Raw genomic sequence first — 17197 nt, 5'->3', positions numbered from 1 at the left:
AACAATATTAATTATTTAGACTAATTAATGACATTATAAAAGTAGAATGACCAAATTATGTCAAAATTAAAGTATATGGATTTAAACCAAGTTTTAACATAGTATAGGAGCCAAAATTGAAATTTAACCATTATCTTGTAATATTAAAAAAAAGAGTAAGGCAAACCTAAAATATGATGCCTTTAATACCCTTAAAGTTTTCAATTATATATAACCACGTAGAATTTTAATAGAAAATTTAACTATATTAACTATTTAGACTAACTAATAATTATGAAAATATAGGACTGAATTATGTTAAAAATTAAAGTATAATGATTAAATTTCAATTTTAAGTATAATAAAATGTCTAAATCTGAAATTAAACCATTTCTGTAAAATGAAAAAAAAAACATGGTGGTGCCCACGTGTCAATAGGAGGAATAGGATGTAGTTATATAGATTTCAAAACTGTTATATTTCCTTTCATTTTTAAAGGTATCTGCGAGTCTATTAATTAATTCTTCGTATTTTTAGGTTTATTAAGAGATAGATATTAATCACAAATTTTAAAGTTGCTTCATATTTAGAATGAAGATCGAATTCTCAATCACTAGTTAAGATAAGAAAAACCTTTGAAATATTGAAAAAAAAATGATTAACAAGGTTCTACTTGATTTGTGAAATAAATATTTATTTTCAATAATAAAAACATGAAAACATTTGTGGTATATATAATTTTTATAATAGAAATATAAGAAATAAAATAAAATAAATTTCAATCAGGGTAGATTTAATATTTAAAAAATTGTTGAAAAAAAATATTTTTGTATTTAAAAAAAGAAAAGAAAAGAAAAGGAAACAGAGCCTAATTGTTTAGGGCTTCGGCTTTGCTTCTCTATATAAACTTGGGCTGGCTTTAGAGTCCAGAAAAATGTGGAACTCCCAGTATCAGTCTTAGCATACAACATGAAAGCTCATAGTCCATTTTTCTGATTTGGTCTTGATTTATCATCCCAGAATAGAATTGTGGCTCTCAGTTCCAAACATTTCTGCTTCTTTGGTGTCATCCTTTTAACAAGATTTCGAAACTAATCCACCCAGAAATCAAAATTAGCATGAATTGATTACTTTCAGTGATATATAAATCCAATCTGCTACTCTAATAACAGTGCAGAAGCAGGTGTAGGGGCTCCTAATTCACATCATAAACCCCGATTGTAAGTGGAGAAACAATGAGATCTCGGTCTCAGTTTCAGTCTCACAAGAAATCCACGCTTCTCCCTCTGGTTTGCGCTGCTGCATTCTTTTCTCTTCTTCTTTTCGGAATCCAATCTTCTTTCTTCTCAGGTTCTTTATTTCTTTCTGAAGCTCTATTTCTGAACTATTGAAGTTTCCTTTTATTGCTTATTTCTGAATATGCTTAATTTTATTCTTGGTTTTCAGGTCGTATTAACAGAAAAATAGATCTCGGTAAAGAAAAAGTGCAGGTATCAGATCTAAGCCCTCAGGAACTCAGGAGTTTAGCCGAGTTTCAAACCAGAGTTCAACAATGCGTGGTCAGTTCTTTTCTATATTAGTTTAAAGTTTTTTATTTTATTTTATTATAGTTTCTGTTTGCCATAAAATAAAATATACATGACAAAATATTCAACCTCCCTTACAACGCTTTTGACCTCTTTCTTTGCTGGCTTATATTTCTCAAAGCAATCTGTATCCACGGTATTTCCTAAGTTTATATAGAAAATTCGTTTGTTCTTAATAGTTGTACTTCTTCGTTCCACCATGATGCATCCTTATATGGCGGCATTATATCCTTTGATTCACCAAGTTACTCAGTCACCTCTTTAGCACAATAAACCATTTTTTTCCATATCATACTAGGTATGAAATCGTCTTCTCAATTAGCCTCTCAGGTTACTCTTTTACTTAAAAGTGCTTGCGTGCCCCTGTTCAACCTCCACCATTTAATCCTAGGATCTAGAATAGGTCTAGCTTTTTTATACATCTTTAGGAAATGAACATCTAAATTGGAAGCTGATGTTGTGTAGCTGTATTTGCCTCCTGTATCACCTTACAGTCTATGGAACAACTCCCTCCCTTCTGGTTAGAAACAATCTATTTTGCTGGCATTCCCTTAGGTGATTAGATGGAAGTCACTTTTCCTAAACACGTGTTTGCTTAAATCAGGTCTTCAGATAAAAAAAAACACAAAAAAACTCAGATGATGTTCTTGTTTCCATTCCATGTTTCATTAAACAATAATAAGAAAACTTGGATTAGTTTAGTTCAATCTAAAGGCTGATTTTTCCTAGAATTGGATGAGTTTGTGAGCTGATGATGATTGTATTTCATTTGTGGAAGTCTGCATTTACTGACATGAATGGATGTAGGCGAATAGAGGACTTGGACTCACTGCACATCTTGTCGATCTTTGCAAATTGACTCTTAAGTTTCCTGAAGGCACAAACAGCACTTGGGTCTGGTTTTCTTTCCTTCCTCTTCATAATGCATCCCCCCTCCCCATTTTTGCTCTTCAATTATTTTTAAATGCATTTGTCTGCTGATTGTTATGTCCTGGTGTTTGCAGTATAATGAGCAGTTTAAGGTTTTTGAACCATTGGAGTACCATTATGATATTTGTGATGCCATTCTATTGTGGGAACAGGTTAATGTTCAATCCTTTTCCTTGTTATATTTGCCCACTGAGGAGTCATTTGTCCTCCTAATAATGCCTTTATAAATGCAGTACCGTAACATGACAACAGTGTTAACTAGAGAATATCTAGATGCCCGGCCAGATGGATGGTTGGACTATGCAGCAAAAAGGATTGCACAATTGTATGATTTTCTTGACACATGTTTATCTTTTCCGGTTTTCTGATTTGACTTTAAGCATATTTGCTGCAATAATTGTTTGTCAGAATTAAGTAAACTCGTAAACTTTTTTCGTCGTGGTTTGCAGGGGAGCTGATAAATGCTACAATCGAACACTTTGTGAAGAACATCTTAATGTGCTTCTACCAAAAAAGCCCCCATTCCACCCACGGCAGTTTCGCACATGTGCAGTTGTTGGGAACTCAGGTGATCTACTAAAGACAGAATTTGGGAAAGAAATTGATAGTCATGACGCTGTTATACGAGACAATGAGGCACCTGTCAATGAGGTAAATTGAAAATACGCATGCCAAATGAGTTATCCAATTCTCTGAAAACTTTCAATGTTATTTCTTTGCATTGACTCAGTTTTCTTTTCTATCATTTCAAGGCAATTGATTATCAATAATTTCTCTTAGAAGCAATTAATTCTGCATTTATTTGTGTGTGTGCATTCATTCTCTACTAAGATTTTAGACTTTCATTTACTTTCTTTAACTTATCCGAATTAGTAGCAAATTCCACTCTGTTTTTTCATCTGTCTTTTTCATGAGGCTGCATGGCCTTTGGTTCATTGTTCTTCTGGCTTATGTTGGTATTTAGTCTATTTGAATGCTTATCTCCCTTATCACTCGCTTAACAGAAATATGCCAAATACGTTGGTCTTAAGAGGGATTTCCGCCTTGTGGTACGGGGTGCTGCTCGAAACATGATTAAGATTCTCAAAGGATCCAGTGAGTGCCTGTCTATATTAATGTTGCTAATAAAGTTCTGGAATGCTTGTTTTGGATGCTCTTATGGTAGTTTGGGTCTGGTATTTGGAAGAGAATTTCATTTCAATCCAGGTTTCAAATATGAATTTAATTGTTTGGGTTAAAGTATTGGGAGAATTACAAAATTTATGAGGATTTTCAACATGAGATTTAGCATTTCAATTTCCCTATTGAAATTCCTCCTAAAAGAGGTGGTTTTTCAAAATACTTGAAGATTTCCTTTCACTTTTATCTCGCATGGACCACTATAAAATATATACCTTAAAAAAATTAAATATTATATAAAATGACCCTGATAAATATATTTTTATTGTTACCTTTATATTATTAATAATATCTCTACATTTTCACAAATCTAATGGTACTCGTATTGCATATTGTCCAGCAGACATAATTTCTTTTAACATCATTATTCATTGTTTATATTTTTTCCATCTTATGGAACTTCAATGGCCTAAATTTCATTTGAAGAAATGTTTATCCTAACAATAATAATTACAAATGCTAGCATTTCAAACATGAGTTGGCTTCATTTCAAAGTTCTTTCAAGATTTTAAAATTCCCCCTCCAAACTCTCTTATTTCATTTTACTTCTACATTTGCGGGGAAAAGAAGGCTTTCCCCTCTCTCTATCTGTTTTATGTACATATAATCTATTTCTTGTTAGCAAATGTGTGCCATTCATGCATGTATTGATGTCTCAATATGATGTTAAAACATAGTGACATAGTCAGTTTTCCCATGCAGATGATGAGGTACTTATAATCAAGAGTGTCACCCATAAGGACTTCAATGATATGATCAAGGTGAGAATCATATATCAGGAAATAAACAATGTTATTTGTCAGTAGCTGGTTGAGTGGTTAAGAAACAGAATTTAAAGTTGGCTGCTATGATAGCTTATTTGATTTTGGAGTGCTAGATATCAATTCTGTGATCAAAGTCAAACTCCAGCAACCCTTAGAGTTCGGTGTTTATTTATTCTTGTTTGCTGTTGATACTCTTTCTTGCTAGATACCTTTTAGGAATTCTATTGTTTCTTGGGATGGTTGTGAGAACTTATACTTGATTTATATAGTTCTTTTGCCATGCCAAATTAAAATATTTTATTGTTTTCTATCACAGAGCATTCCGAATCCTGTTTATCTCTTTCAAGGAATTGTTCTACGTAGGGGTGCCAAAGGAACTGGAATGAAATCTATAGAGCTAGCACTTTCTATGTGTGATATTGTTGATATATATGGTTTCACTGTTGATCCAGGCTATACTGAATGGTCAGTTAATTCTTCAATTATCCTTTACTCATCTCTGTGGTTTTTCATTCTTTTGAATCTAGTTCCCCTCATTTAGATTTTCATATAAGATTACTTTTCTTTTTTATCAGTTTCCTTACAATTGGTTTCAGGTTTGAGGCTTAAATGTATTAAAGATAGTATTGTACACACTTTTGTTCTTAATTTTGTCAGTTAAAGAGAAGAGTGCTTCTAATAGTTTCTAGTTTGCATTTTGAATAATAGAAGTCAAGTGATTTAGCCTTGGTTTCAATAATTTGTTTTTACTGATTGATTGTTGAAGATGAAAGTTGACAATTTACAAATTACAAGTATGTGGTAGAGTAGATGTATTGTCCAACACCTTTTCAACTGAATCTGAGATGTTTTTCTTGTGCAAATGGTCTGCCTTTTGCATTCATCCCAATTTCTTGCTTATAGTTTCACAATGATTTTTTGTAGGACAAGGTACTTCTCGACACCAAGGAAAGGGCATAATCCACTTCAAGGAAGAGCATACTATCAACTGCTAGAGTGCCTTGGTGTATGATATTTGCACCCTGCAAAAGACTAGTAGCTTTTAATTCCAATTTTGTCACATGTCAAATGAAATCCTACAGATTCACATTCATGGTTTTTGCTTCTTTGCAGGTTATTAGAATTCATTCTCCTATGAGAGCCAAGAGGAAGCAAGACTGGTCCGATGTACCAAGTAGAGAAATGATAAACAGAGCTCATACTGCTGCCTTGCACTTTAAAAGGGGTCCAGATGGTCAATTGGGACAGTTTGGTAGTTGTAAGGTTTGGGGTAATGTGGACCCAGACAACAGTGGGCCCATTTCAGGATCTTCAGACATGAGTGATGTGAGGAAACACTCAAATTACAGCAAATGGGAAACCATGCCTTTTAAGAGCATAAGAAAGGAAGCGCAAGATCATTTTAAGCAAATGGAAGGTGTTTCTATGTACAAAATAGATGGTAACAAATTGGACGATCTAGTATGCGTGAGACATTCTGTAAACTCCAAGGGCTAAGAAATATTACAGGTTGATGCCCTTCTGTATTCTCTTTGGTGGTATGAGTGGGAGAAACCGTTCCTTATCACCAACAAATCAGCAATGAGATGATGAGTGGCCGTTTGGGAATAGCAATCTGTCATTTTGAGTTTGGTGAAATGTTGTATGGTACTTCTGAATGCTGTCCTGTGTGTGAAGCATTGCCCATGCTTCCAATGTGGAAAAGGCCATAGAAGACATTTTGCTCTGTGGTCGCAAACTATGATTACTTGCTACAGGGTTTCTCTCTCCCTCTTTCTGGCTTTTCTGTTTTCTGATTTGAAGATTGTAATTGAATGGTGGTGAGGTGTCAGAATATCTCAATAGAGGGCAGGACAGTTGCTGTTTATGTCGAGGATGGAGGTGGACTGGATAATCTGGGATGTTTGAAATTCAAATCTAAAATCTACTTAATTTAGGACATATCCGGGTTTCTTTTTTTTTTTTTGCATGCTTGTGCTGTCTATCGTTGCGAGTTTTCCCTTCATATCTACAAACTGTGGTTTTGTTGTTAGTTCGTTTGTGACATGTTTCAGTGATGAGGCTGGAACCGGACAAAATCCGTGATTCTAAGCATGGGTACATGCTCTAGACATATTGAACTGTGATTCATCCAACCCCTTTTTCTTCGACACAGATATGTTTTCTGTATCTTCAAGATTGATTTCTTGTGGCAGGATGAGAAACTCATAAGCTTAATCGTACTAGTCTTTTGAAGTGTTCTTACATGAATTGGGCTGGCTGCCATCACCATTCATAACACAGTTTAGACTAACTGAATAATAAGAGTTGCGAACCAGGACCAGATGCTGATATGCGGATCAAATCATATCCACTTCCTTCTATTTTGTTTTGGGTTTTGAATCCCTTTCTCATAAATCTTTCTGCAGACTAATAAATTTAATAATCAGAAAAGAAGCAAAGCTATGTTACCCCAAACAAAAACCTTTTACTGGTTGGTTTATTTTTCTTGAAGATAACTTGGGTTCAAGTCACCTTTTTTATTTATTTTAAAAAGCCTTTTATTTTAGCTTGAGAATTGGCATTGACTTTTAGGTACAACAAAATAAGTAAGATTTCTATTTATGTTTCCATTAATAATATCATGGTCTAAGTTTTTGTTTTTTTGGAATATTTTCTCATAGAATTCTTAAGGAGGAGGAGAAGAGAGGGTTTAGAGGGTAACAAATAAGGGAATTTATAACCAGATGATAGGTTGGCGTTGATAAGAAAAGTGAGACGACAAACATAGTCTACATACATGCATTTGGCATGTTGAATCAAGATATACGCAAAGCAAGAGTAATAAAATATGGTTTCAATGGTAAGTTATTGTTTTCATTTGGCATTCCCGTCTCGTAGTTGTTAAATCTCTAGTTTTAGTTTATTGTTGTTTAATGCATGGGTTTAGTTATTCATGTTTAATTGATATGCAGAGACAAAAGCTTGGTTCTTAGGGGTCTGTTCTTTCATTCAAGTATTTCTCTACTCATAACCTTCCTTTCTCTGCGCAGGGGTGTTGCCATGTTATCAATTTTCCTTATATTTTTTCTTTTTTATCTTACTTCTTTATTCACGCATTCAAAACCACTTCCCTTTTAAGTTAAATTTTGTTATTTCCAAAATCTTATATATGTGTAGTATCATCTCTCTTCTTATTTTCGCATAATCATAATTTTATTTAATATAATATTTAAAAATTATTTTATTTTGCAAGATAGATTGACTCATATTTCAAAATTCAAAAAATCTAAAACTGAACCATAAAGATAATTGCAGAATTTGATCTAATGAATTTAATTACTACTATTTTGTATCAGATTAAAATTTTAAATTTTGGAAAATTCTATAATTAAAAATAACTATAAAAATTAAATCCAGAATTCAACGGAACAAAAGACAAAGCATTGTGCTAATTGTGCTTACCGTTGCCAATGGGAAAAAACTGCAAGTGTCTGTCTATTTATCTAGTTGTATAATCCCTTTTTCTCAAATTAAGTATGTCATTAGCTATCAATTTAATTCAGTTGCTGGTTTAATAGTAATTAAAAAAATTATAAACTAATGCAACTGTTATTTTTGACCCTTATATTAACTAATTCTCGATCGAATCAATCTAACAACATTAATATAATCTATTTATACAAATAAAAGGCTTAATATCTCTTTTGGCCCTTATAGCTAAATTATCACTTTATTACTTTTACCATTTTTTTATCAGTTTGAACCTTGTACTATTATTTTATATACCGCTAAAAAACCTCCTTATCCAACCAAATGTTGCCACCAAGAAAACTCAAATTTCCTTAAAAATTCACCCAAAAGAAAAATCTATAATTTTCTAAAAACAGCCAAAATTCCGAATTTTTAAAATTTTATGAATATGTTTTGCATGGTTATAATTTTGAATCTCAGCCACTTTATCTACAAGAACATCCTTCATTTTCTTTAAAATGAACTAATATTTGATGTATTCTAAGCTAAAAATTTAATTAATATTTAGATTTAGTCCCTTAACTATATTCATCATTTCTATTTTCTTTATTTTTGAAATGTGTATTTCCTTTAATTTAACCTAATATTTCGTCGTAATTTATTTTTCATAATTAAAACTATATTTTATCATTTTTAAAAATAGATTATTTTTATTTTTTCATAATTTTTTAAGTTTTAAGATTTTTTTTAAATGTCTGGATTTAAAAAAAAAATCAAGTTTAGCATGCCATTGGTTATAATGATAGTAACGGAAAATTTAACAGTTTTTGAAATAGAAATTTGGATTGGGTAAAACTTATACAGATACCAAAATGGTAATTTAGCTGTAGTACAGGGCCAAAAGAGATATTAACCCAAAAATAAAACACATGAATTTTATCTGCGATACTATCTCAAATAAACAGAGGCGTCGTCCACCCAGTTCACAATCTGAAACCCTAATCTCTATCTTTTGAGTTTACTTTCTCTCTCTATAAAATTCTCATGTCATAGCAAGGAAGAAGAAAAGAGATCGGTTAATGGAGACGGACAGTTCGAGTACGAAGTCGGGTTCAACGGCCGATTCCTACATAGGAAGCGTAATAAGCTTAACTTCCAAGAGTGAGATCAGATACGAGGGCGTTCTTTACAACATGGACCCTGACGAGTCCAGTATTGGATTAAAAAACGGTACCCTCTTCTCTTCACTTCTCTTCCATTAACAACTATTTTGCGTGGGCTCTTTATTGACTTCAAGTCGTGCACCTTGATTTTGCTGGGATTTGTTGTTTTTACCCGCAAATTCAACTCAATTACTATATGGGCATCCGTCAACTCATTCTTTAGCAAATTCAAGTGTTTTTTATTGGTTTCTCTGCTCTGCTCTAATTTGTTTACTTTCTCGAAATCCGTCACTACTAGTCTTTTATGCAGTTTTATGGTGTGTTCCTTTTGAATTCATTGTATGTACTTGTGCTTTTATTTCTGTTTGGGCAGTGCGATCATTTGGAACTGAAGGAAGGAAAAAAGATGGTCCGCAAGTACCCCCAAGTGACAAAGTTTATGAGTACATATTATTCCGCGGAAGTGACATTAAGGTATTATTATGCTTACCTGCTTTCACAAAATTCATTTGCCCCCAATCTTAATTTGCTCGTTGTGGAGGTTTGTTCCTGTGCTTCTTCACTTCCCAAGTAATCAACTTGACCAAGATGTTACTGTATTTTATAGTTACTAATGAAATTTCTTTTGGCTTGGTTTTGCAGGATTTACAAGTTAAATCTTCACCACCTGCACAGCCTACCCCACCCATAAATGATGATCCTGCAATTATCCAGGTTAAGAGTAAGAAATGAAACATTAATTTAAGTCTGACTTATTAAATCCTGAAGATTTTCCTATCATTGCAGTCTCAGTTTCCGCACCCAGTTTCCACAACTACAAGCGCGCCTTCTGCTGCTACCCGACCTTTGACCGATCCTACTACACATGCTGCTCAAATGGGACTACCAGGGTCTATATTCATGGGGGGCATCGCCTCCACCTCCAACTGCTAATGGTAATGGACTCCCTATGCCAATGTATTGGGAAGGATACTATGGTCCCCCAAACCGGCCTCCACATTTGCACCATCAATCTTTGCTTAGGCCCTCTCCAGGACAATCAATGCCACCTTTCATGCAGCAACCGATGCAATATCCAAATTTTAATGCCCCTTTTCTTATTGGACTTGGCAACTTACAGAGTTCAAGTTTGCCTGAAGCTCCTCCTCCTTTATTTCCTCCCAGTACAGGTTCCCCTAATGTAACTTCTACTTTGTCATCTGATTTGCCTCCTGCACCCTCTGCTTCACTAGCTTCAGAAGCCTTGCTTAATAAAGCTCCAAGTCCTGCAATTTCTCCAGCTGCTCTTGGTGCTAGCTTACCAGCAATTTCTCCTTTGACTACTGGTCCAGAATTAAGTCCTATTGTACCACCAATTGCCCACAAGCCAAGTACTAATCCTACCGTTTTGCATCAAACTACTTCTCAGGCTGCATCCTCTATAATTGGGGTTTCGAATTCCGTTTCCATGGAAACACCTACACCATCAATGGTGACCCCTGGTCAGCTCTTAGAGTCGGGAACAACTGTTGTTCCTTCACCACAGCCTGATGCAACTGTTCATAAAGATGTAGAAGTGGTTCAAGTGTTCTCATCACCAACTGAACCATCAGCACCTGTTGTCTCAGAAGCTCAGCCTCCAATATTGCCATTACCTCGTGCTGCCCATAAGGTACTTGGCATTTTCCATTTTCATTTCTGTTGTTAAACTAGTGAAACTTGGTAATGGTTCTTTCTTTTGGGAGGTATAGCTGTAATTTGTTTGTAAGTATTGTTTAATGCATCTCATAACCGCCTCAGGACTGGTTATTGACTTATTGTGTCGAGTGTAACAGTAATTTTGGTAAGGGAATTGTTCAGGTGCTAATAGTGTTGTCAAGACACTAAAGAGCATCACAGATAAAGTTTCTGCACACCTTTATGCGCCTTTGATGAGGGTACATGCCTTCTGCATCTTGGTGCACCTTTGTTAAGGTGAAAGGCACATAAAAAGCACCCTTGACTTTGTCCTCTGTTTCTTTAGTTTTTGGATTTTGTTTACCAGATACAATATTAGCTCTCTTTACCAGAACATTAAGTAAACGTTGAGCATTTCGTAGCGCTTAAAGTGCATGTTGTGCCTTCTGGCTTTGATTAGTAATATATTGTACAGAAATTAACTTTATGCCTATGGGCTTTGTCAAAATTGATTGCAGTTGAATGATAAGAATAGTGAGGGTGTTAAAATTTGCCGACAGTCCTTTTTTTTCATAATAATGTAATTTTTCCCTGAAGCTACTTGTTTAAGATGGTGGACACATCATATAGATAATACTCTTGTGCTTTGACTGTTGCAGCATGAAAGCTTTGGGGTCTTTTTCTCTCCTTTTTGTTGCTATGTTATGTGGGTGCATATTTTCTATGTTTTCTGTTGATTTTTTGTTGACCATGGCTGCTTGAGAAGGTATGAATTTGGTTAGAATTTCAGCAATTGGAAATATAACTGATTTGGAAGATTCAACTGAATAGTGATTCTTAGAGTGTTAATATCTGGCCAAGTGAATTGAAGTGTTATCCTTGTGATTTGCTCTTACCGAAAGTCTATTTCCTTTTGTAAGGATTTCTTTTGTAGATTTTGATTACTTAGTTCAGGTAGGCATTTTTAATGCAGAAGGGTGATTTTTGGCATTAACACTTTACAAGAACCAAAACTCTTGATCAATGGAGGAACAGTATTACCATTTTTGTTCAATAAGATGCAAAGTGGGTGATTGACACATTCCATACTAGAAATCATCGCAGGAATTCTTTTGATAACATGAATTCCTATTTAGCTGTGACTGCATATTGAAATGTAAAAGTTGCTTTGTTGGTGTATGGTGAATACCTTTGTTGAATTGAAGTTTGTATATTAGTTTCATTTACACTAATTTGTTTAATTGAATACTGTTAGGGGCCTGATGAATGCCTTTCTTTTTTCTTTTGTTTCTCTAGCCAAATGGAGCTTCCTTCCAACCTCGTCATGGTTATAGAGGACGTGGACAAGGAAGAGGAACTTGGGTAAACATCATTTACATTTGCAGTCCAAAATTTTAAGAATTCACAAATATGACAAGATGCAGCAAACTGAATATATTTTTTGAAGCCTTGTGATTAAAGAGTAAACTATTTCATTTGAGTAGGTAACTGATTGAGGAAAAATATGGATTGGATTAGTTTGTAAATGTTTTAGAGATGCACTTTTGGCAGATTCTGTTTCTGTATGATGAATTTTAGTACATTTTTCTGTGGTTAGAGCTATTCATAAAGACTTTGACATGATATTATGAAAATCTCTTTTTGGTAGAATTCACGTCCAGTTACAAAATTTACTGAGGACTTCGATTTCATGGAAATGAATGAGAAATTCAAGAAAGAAGAAGTATGGGGTCATCTTGGTAAGAGTAGCAAATCAAATTCTAAGGATAAAGAAGGGGATGCCAGTGATAAAGATGGTTATCAAGATGAAGATGATGCCGAAACATCTAAGGTTCAAGCCAAGGTCACATTGCGACCTTTTATTTGACTTTCGTACCAGTTTGATTTCTGTTAAAGGCTCCCTGTCCACTCTTTGAGTTTGGTTTTGTATTGTAGCCTGTTTACAATAAGGATGATTTTTTTGATACTCTCTCCTGCAACGCCCTTGATAAAGACACAAAATGGAAGGCCAAGATTCTCTGAGCAGATGAAATTGGACACAGAGGTCATGATGCATTTCATGTTTTTCTTCCTATTTGCTCTCCGAAATATGCAGACCTTGTTTGATGTCATTTTGGTTTTGGTGGTGCAGACATTTGGTGTTTTTTCAAGACATCGAGGTGGACGTGGTGGTCGCTTTTGGGGTGGTTATCATGGAAGAGGGTATGGGCATGTGGGGAGGGGTAGCGGGCGAGCTATGTCTATGCGAGCTACATAGGTGTGCTTGATATTTCAAAATGTTTATAGCCGCTGGCGGGCCATGTTAAGGTGTTCTCTTTTGTTTGAAATGTTACAGCGATACACATTGAAGGCCTAGCTACCCAGCAAAGGTAAAGACTGATGTAGGGTTATGCTCAGAATTTTTTTTTCTTTATTAATTCTCCAGAAATAAAAGTAGGCATTATGCTTTGGATTATCAGTATGGCCTATTTTGTTTCTCGTTGTCCATAGTTATTTCATGGATCTACTCTAATGAAAAGTCGCATTCAGTTTTAATTAAGATGAGCTTGTTTTGCCACTTAGCATAATTTCTATATGGTGGTTGATTTGCCATATATGTATTTTGGGGAACTGTATGTGTATATGAAAAGCAAAATTATTTGGAGGGAACTGCTTTACTTACCTTGGATTAGATGGGTGACGGGGATCTGAAGAACTCCCATGATACAGCAGGTGTACAGACCCAATTATGGCATCATCTCTATTATCTACGATAACCAATCTTTAACACTGCATGTGGAAGTTGAACAATGCTCTATTGGAGTAATCAAATCACATGATTGTGAATTGTATACTTTCAAGTACCGATATGTTATAAGAGTAATATCTTTCTCTACTAGAGCATGAAGTGACTGAACTTATTTAACTTCCTGCGTGATGCTATTAGAGTTGTACCTGGTTGGATTTATATGATGATTTTGTTTTGAACTTTTCATACATAATGTTTAAAGGGATTAATTTATGTAGTCTATATAAGCACATTATTTTCCATTGAACAGGAATATCATATTCAAAAGGTTATTGATAGTATTTGCATTTAAGGAATCATAATGGTTTGAGAGGATAAATGAAGCTTGTGTAAAGGAGGTGGAGGCAAGGGACAAAATCAAGGGCCTTTAAAGGCAGATTGGTTCATCTTGCTACCTGTGGCTTATTAACGAGTCCAATTTGAAGGGATACCCCTCACAATAAAATTTGATCACTATCGTTTCAAGAAGACACACTCAAATGTGGAAAAAATTGATCACAAAGCATTTATCGAATAGTGATTACAAGACTTCTTTCAATGAACTTGGCGCCTCCTACCTTACCTTGCATTTGTGGTGGGAGAGAAATGACTCGTCTTTGGTCCCCCGCTTCCACCAACAACTCTGATCCTCCTCTATACTGCACTTGTCATGCAATGAACACTCATCAGCATAATTCACCAAATCAAAATTTTTACAAGTGATGACATGGGAGGAGCAATGAGAACTTAAAAACGACTTTTGAACCTTCAAAACTATCACACAACTTGAAAAGAATTGAGGGATTCAGAACTGAACATACTTGATATAGCTTGATCTCTGACTTCTCGAAACCTGGCATGAGAAGGGTTGCTGTTTTCTTTGCTGTGTCAAAAATTACCGATGAAACCTTCTGGCTTGCTGGCAAAGAAAGAAGACCCCTTGCACCCTCAACGCTATTGTTCATCATGATGGCATTCCAATCTTGAGGGGAATCCACTGCAAGATTCGGAATACAAGCAAAAGGCAAGGGGTACAAATTCTTCTTCAGATTTTCCACTGATTCAACATCCAAATGGGGGGTAGGAATGGCAAATGCACCACCCACCTGCGTATCAGCTTGGATTGCACAACCCCAGTAACGTAATGCTGAACTGATTGATATTGGAATGTTTGGATTCATCACAAGAAAGCACCCAAATTGATAAGATCCTGAAGATCCTCTCTGCACAACTTACAGCCTTTCAATCTCCTATAGCAAAAACTTGGTGAATGATAAAATGAAATCCATTCCGTGGTTACCTCAAGAATTCGTTCCAGACTGTCCCATATATCAGCACTGATTGTTCCAGTGAGTTGGGATGGGTTACCACTTATGCCCATAGCTTCATCTACCAGTCTCAGGAGTGAAGGACCAGCCAATCTCCCAAGGTCACTTTTCTCAGCCATGCTCCGCAGGTACTTCAAGTAGAGTCTGTGCAGAGTTAGAGGGGCTTGTGTACATACTTCATTTTAGGCAAGAAAGATAAATTGTTTTGTCTATTTCCAAACCTTGCTTTACTGCTTGCACCTGTCATTCTTAGGGTTTCTTCGGTGCTGATACCATCATATATGATAATGTCAAATTTATCGTTTTGATGGTTCTTCCGAGCCCGTTTCCCGAATAAACCCAGAAGCCTCACAAGTGCAAGTAGTGAAAAGATAGAATCCATCCCGGGAAGCACCCCAAGCTCTTCTCCAACAACCTAGTAGACTAATACATGTCAAAATCAACATTCATAGTGTGAAGTGCAAACACCTAAGGTAAAAAGGATGATGAGATATTACATACACACCCCTTCCAGAACTCCTTGTGTCAAATTAAGACGGCCATCTGCTTTCTTCAGCTCATTTAGAGGTTCAAGAAGCATCTGCAGTTTAACGAATAATCCATTCTCAGCGTAATTATAATAAACCCATTTGAAATAGATAGATGATGAAGCATGGAAAAGGAACATACTTTAGTGGTTTCCAGCCTAACAACAGAAAGGTTGCGGGTGCATAGGGTAGGAGAGGAGTCGATCTTACAATTGAGAAGACAGTCAGCAGTGCGATCCTGTCCTTGTAACACTAAGCATGTGCTGAGTCCAGCCATTGCATAATGCTAAGCAGCAGCAAAGAAAGGCATGAAACAAAGAGATTAGATGATGATATTTGGAAAAAGGGGCCATTTCTAATTAACCCTATCTATGAGCTTCAGCTTTCCTTTTCCGTTAATTGGTGACAAAGTGTAACTAGGAAGTAGTACCTGGGCAGCGAAAACAGAGGAGATGGTCTTGCCGGAGCCGCCTTTGCCTAAGAAGGTGATCAATCTTGGAGTGTTTGAAGAAGAATCAATGATGTCATCACCATTGTTGACAGAAAGTTGAGAGATTGTTCTTCGTGAGGGACTCCAAAGACTGGATTTGGACTTGGAATTGGAGAGAGGGAAGATAACAGGGGAAGACACAAGCCCAGAGGACATTTTTGTTTTTCAATTTTTAGACATACAACAAGCCTATGGCTTTATAGTTTACAAACAATTACAGACAGGAAATGGATTAATTAGCCGATCAAACAAAGTGTTCTTATGCCAGGCCGTGTTGGCCCAATCTGACAGATCCCATTCCCAGCACCGGCTAGATTACACCATACTTTTTCTCTACTAAATGCTATTCATATGTTCATATTTTAGTATTTAGAATAACAAACAAAAATATAGAAGGTATATTATGACATAAGTTCTCTAACCATCAAAGTATATTGAGATAAACTTCATTTTACTCCTACTAAAATTTGCTCAAAATTAATTCTTGTACTAAAAGTTATTCAAATAATGGCATCGCCATAATTTTCTGTTGAATTACTGATAATTTAAATAAAACATATCATGCCCGACTAATTTATCCATGCTCATAAAATTCTCAAATTATTCTAAAGAATTCACGCTTTTTGGAACTATTGTGTGGTTGAAAATTTATTCGTTCAATTTTGTACTTTTTAACTTAACACTTCAGCTTTCTTTACCATTTCATTAAACCATTTAGAAATGGTTTCTTTTAAATCCCAAATATTCTCTTCACTTGTCTGTCAAAAATTTGCATGACGTGAGGATATTGGCTTCCAACAATGGTGAGACCAGGCTCCAATATTCTTTCCTTTATTTTACTTCACCCAATTATACTCTGTTTTAGTTACCCGATTTTAAATCCTTTAACTTAGATGCTAACATTTGAATTCACTCCTGTTTTGGTAATTTGTCTTTAAATTAATAACGGAAATTTTTTTAATTGATATTATTGAGTATGACTCATATTTCAGTCAAATTTGAGAGATAATCTCTCAGTTGAACTCTATCTATTTGTTTCAGTCGATCTCTGATTAGTCTAGATTATTTTATTATTATTTGATCTACGAATTTATCCTATAAATAAGCTCTTTTATAACCTTAAAAAAGACACCCATTAAAAGAATTTTGTAGAATTTTGTATTTTGAGGGTTCTTTATTTTCGGGTTTCGGAGTTTAGTTTTTATCTCCATCTTTTATACTCTTTGTTTTTTCCATTATAGTAAAATTATCTTTGTCTGTGTTTTTTATCCTCTTTGGAGGGTTTTTCCACGTTAAATTTATGTGTTCGATTTCTCAATTTCTTTCGTTATTTTTTACTTGTTCATTGATTAATTGGGTCGATCTCCAACAAATG

At 35.0% G+C, this 17197-nt stretch overlaps 2 protein-coding genes and 1 pseudogene across 3 annotated transcripts; 2 read left to right on the top strand and 1 right to left on the bottom strand.

Moving 5' to 3' along the window:
• The first annotated feature begins 915 nt into the window (after positions 1 to 915).
• Positions 916 to 6588, top strand: LOC107887151 (sialyltransferase-like protein 1). Its single transcript, XM_016811305.2, has 11 exons — positions 916 to 1329; positions 1426 to 1538; positions 2373 to 2459; positions 2570 to 2647; positions 2729 to 2820; positions 2945 to 3146; positions 3500 to 3590; positions 4377 to 4435; positions 4755 to 4903; positions 5363 to 5444; positions 5552 to 6588. The coding sequence occupies exons 1-11, from the start codon at positions 1215 to 1217 to the stop codon at positions 5933 to 5935; spliced, it is 1452 nt and encodes a 483-aa protein (XP_016666794.2). The 5' UTR covers positions 916 to 1214; the 3' UTR covers positions 5936 to 6588.
• Positions 6589 to 8674: 2086 nt separating this feature from the next.
• Positions 8675 to 13585, top strand: LOC121203492 (protein decapping 5-like; annotated as a pseudogene).
• A 265-nt stretch (positions 13586 to 13850) lies between these two features.
• Positions 13851 to 16209, bottom strand: LOC121214651 (uncharacterized protein At1g26090, chloroplastic). 2 transcript variants are annotated; one of them, XM_041088539.1, is made up of 7 exons: positions 15763 to 16209; positions 15475 to 15618; positions 15311 to 15385; positions 15027 to 15220; positions 14778 to 14949; positions 14299 to 14700; positions 13851 to 14141 (listed from the first exon to the last, which is right to left on the bottom strand). In XM_041088539.1, the coding sequence occupies exons 1-7, from the start codon at positions 15976 to 15978 to the stop codon at positions 14052 to 14054; spliced, it is 1293 nt and encodes a 430-aa protein (XP_040944473.1). In that variant the 5' UTR covers positions 15979 to 16209; the 3' UTR covers positions 13851 to 14051. The 2 variants fall into 2 exon arrangements, with proteins under 2 accessions (XP_040944473.1, XP_040944472.1); XM_041088538.1 differs by having other exon boundaries at positions 13851 to 14136; positions 15763 to 16200.
• Between the last annotated feature and the right edge of the window lie 988 nt (positions 16210 to 17197).

The sequence above is a fragment of the Gossypium hirsutum genome, chromosome D02, assembly GCF_007990345.1.
Source record: "Gossypium hirsutum isolate 1008001.06 chromosome D02, Gossypium_hirsutum_v2.1, whole genome shotgun sequence".
Classification (NCBI taxonomy): Eukaryota; Viridiplantae; Streptophyta; class Magnoliopsida; order Malvales; family Malvaceae; genus Gossypium; species Gossypium hirsutum.
The sequence above is the reverse complement of the archived record's forward strand: the minus strand, read 5'-3'. Positions and strand labels throughout refer to the sequence as shown.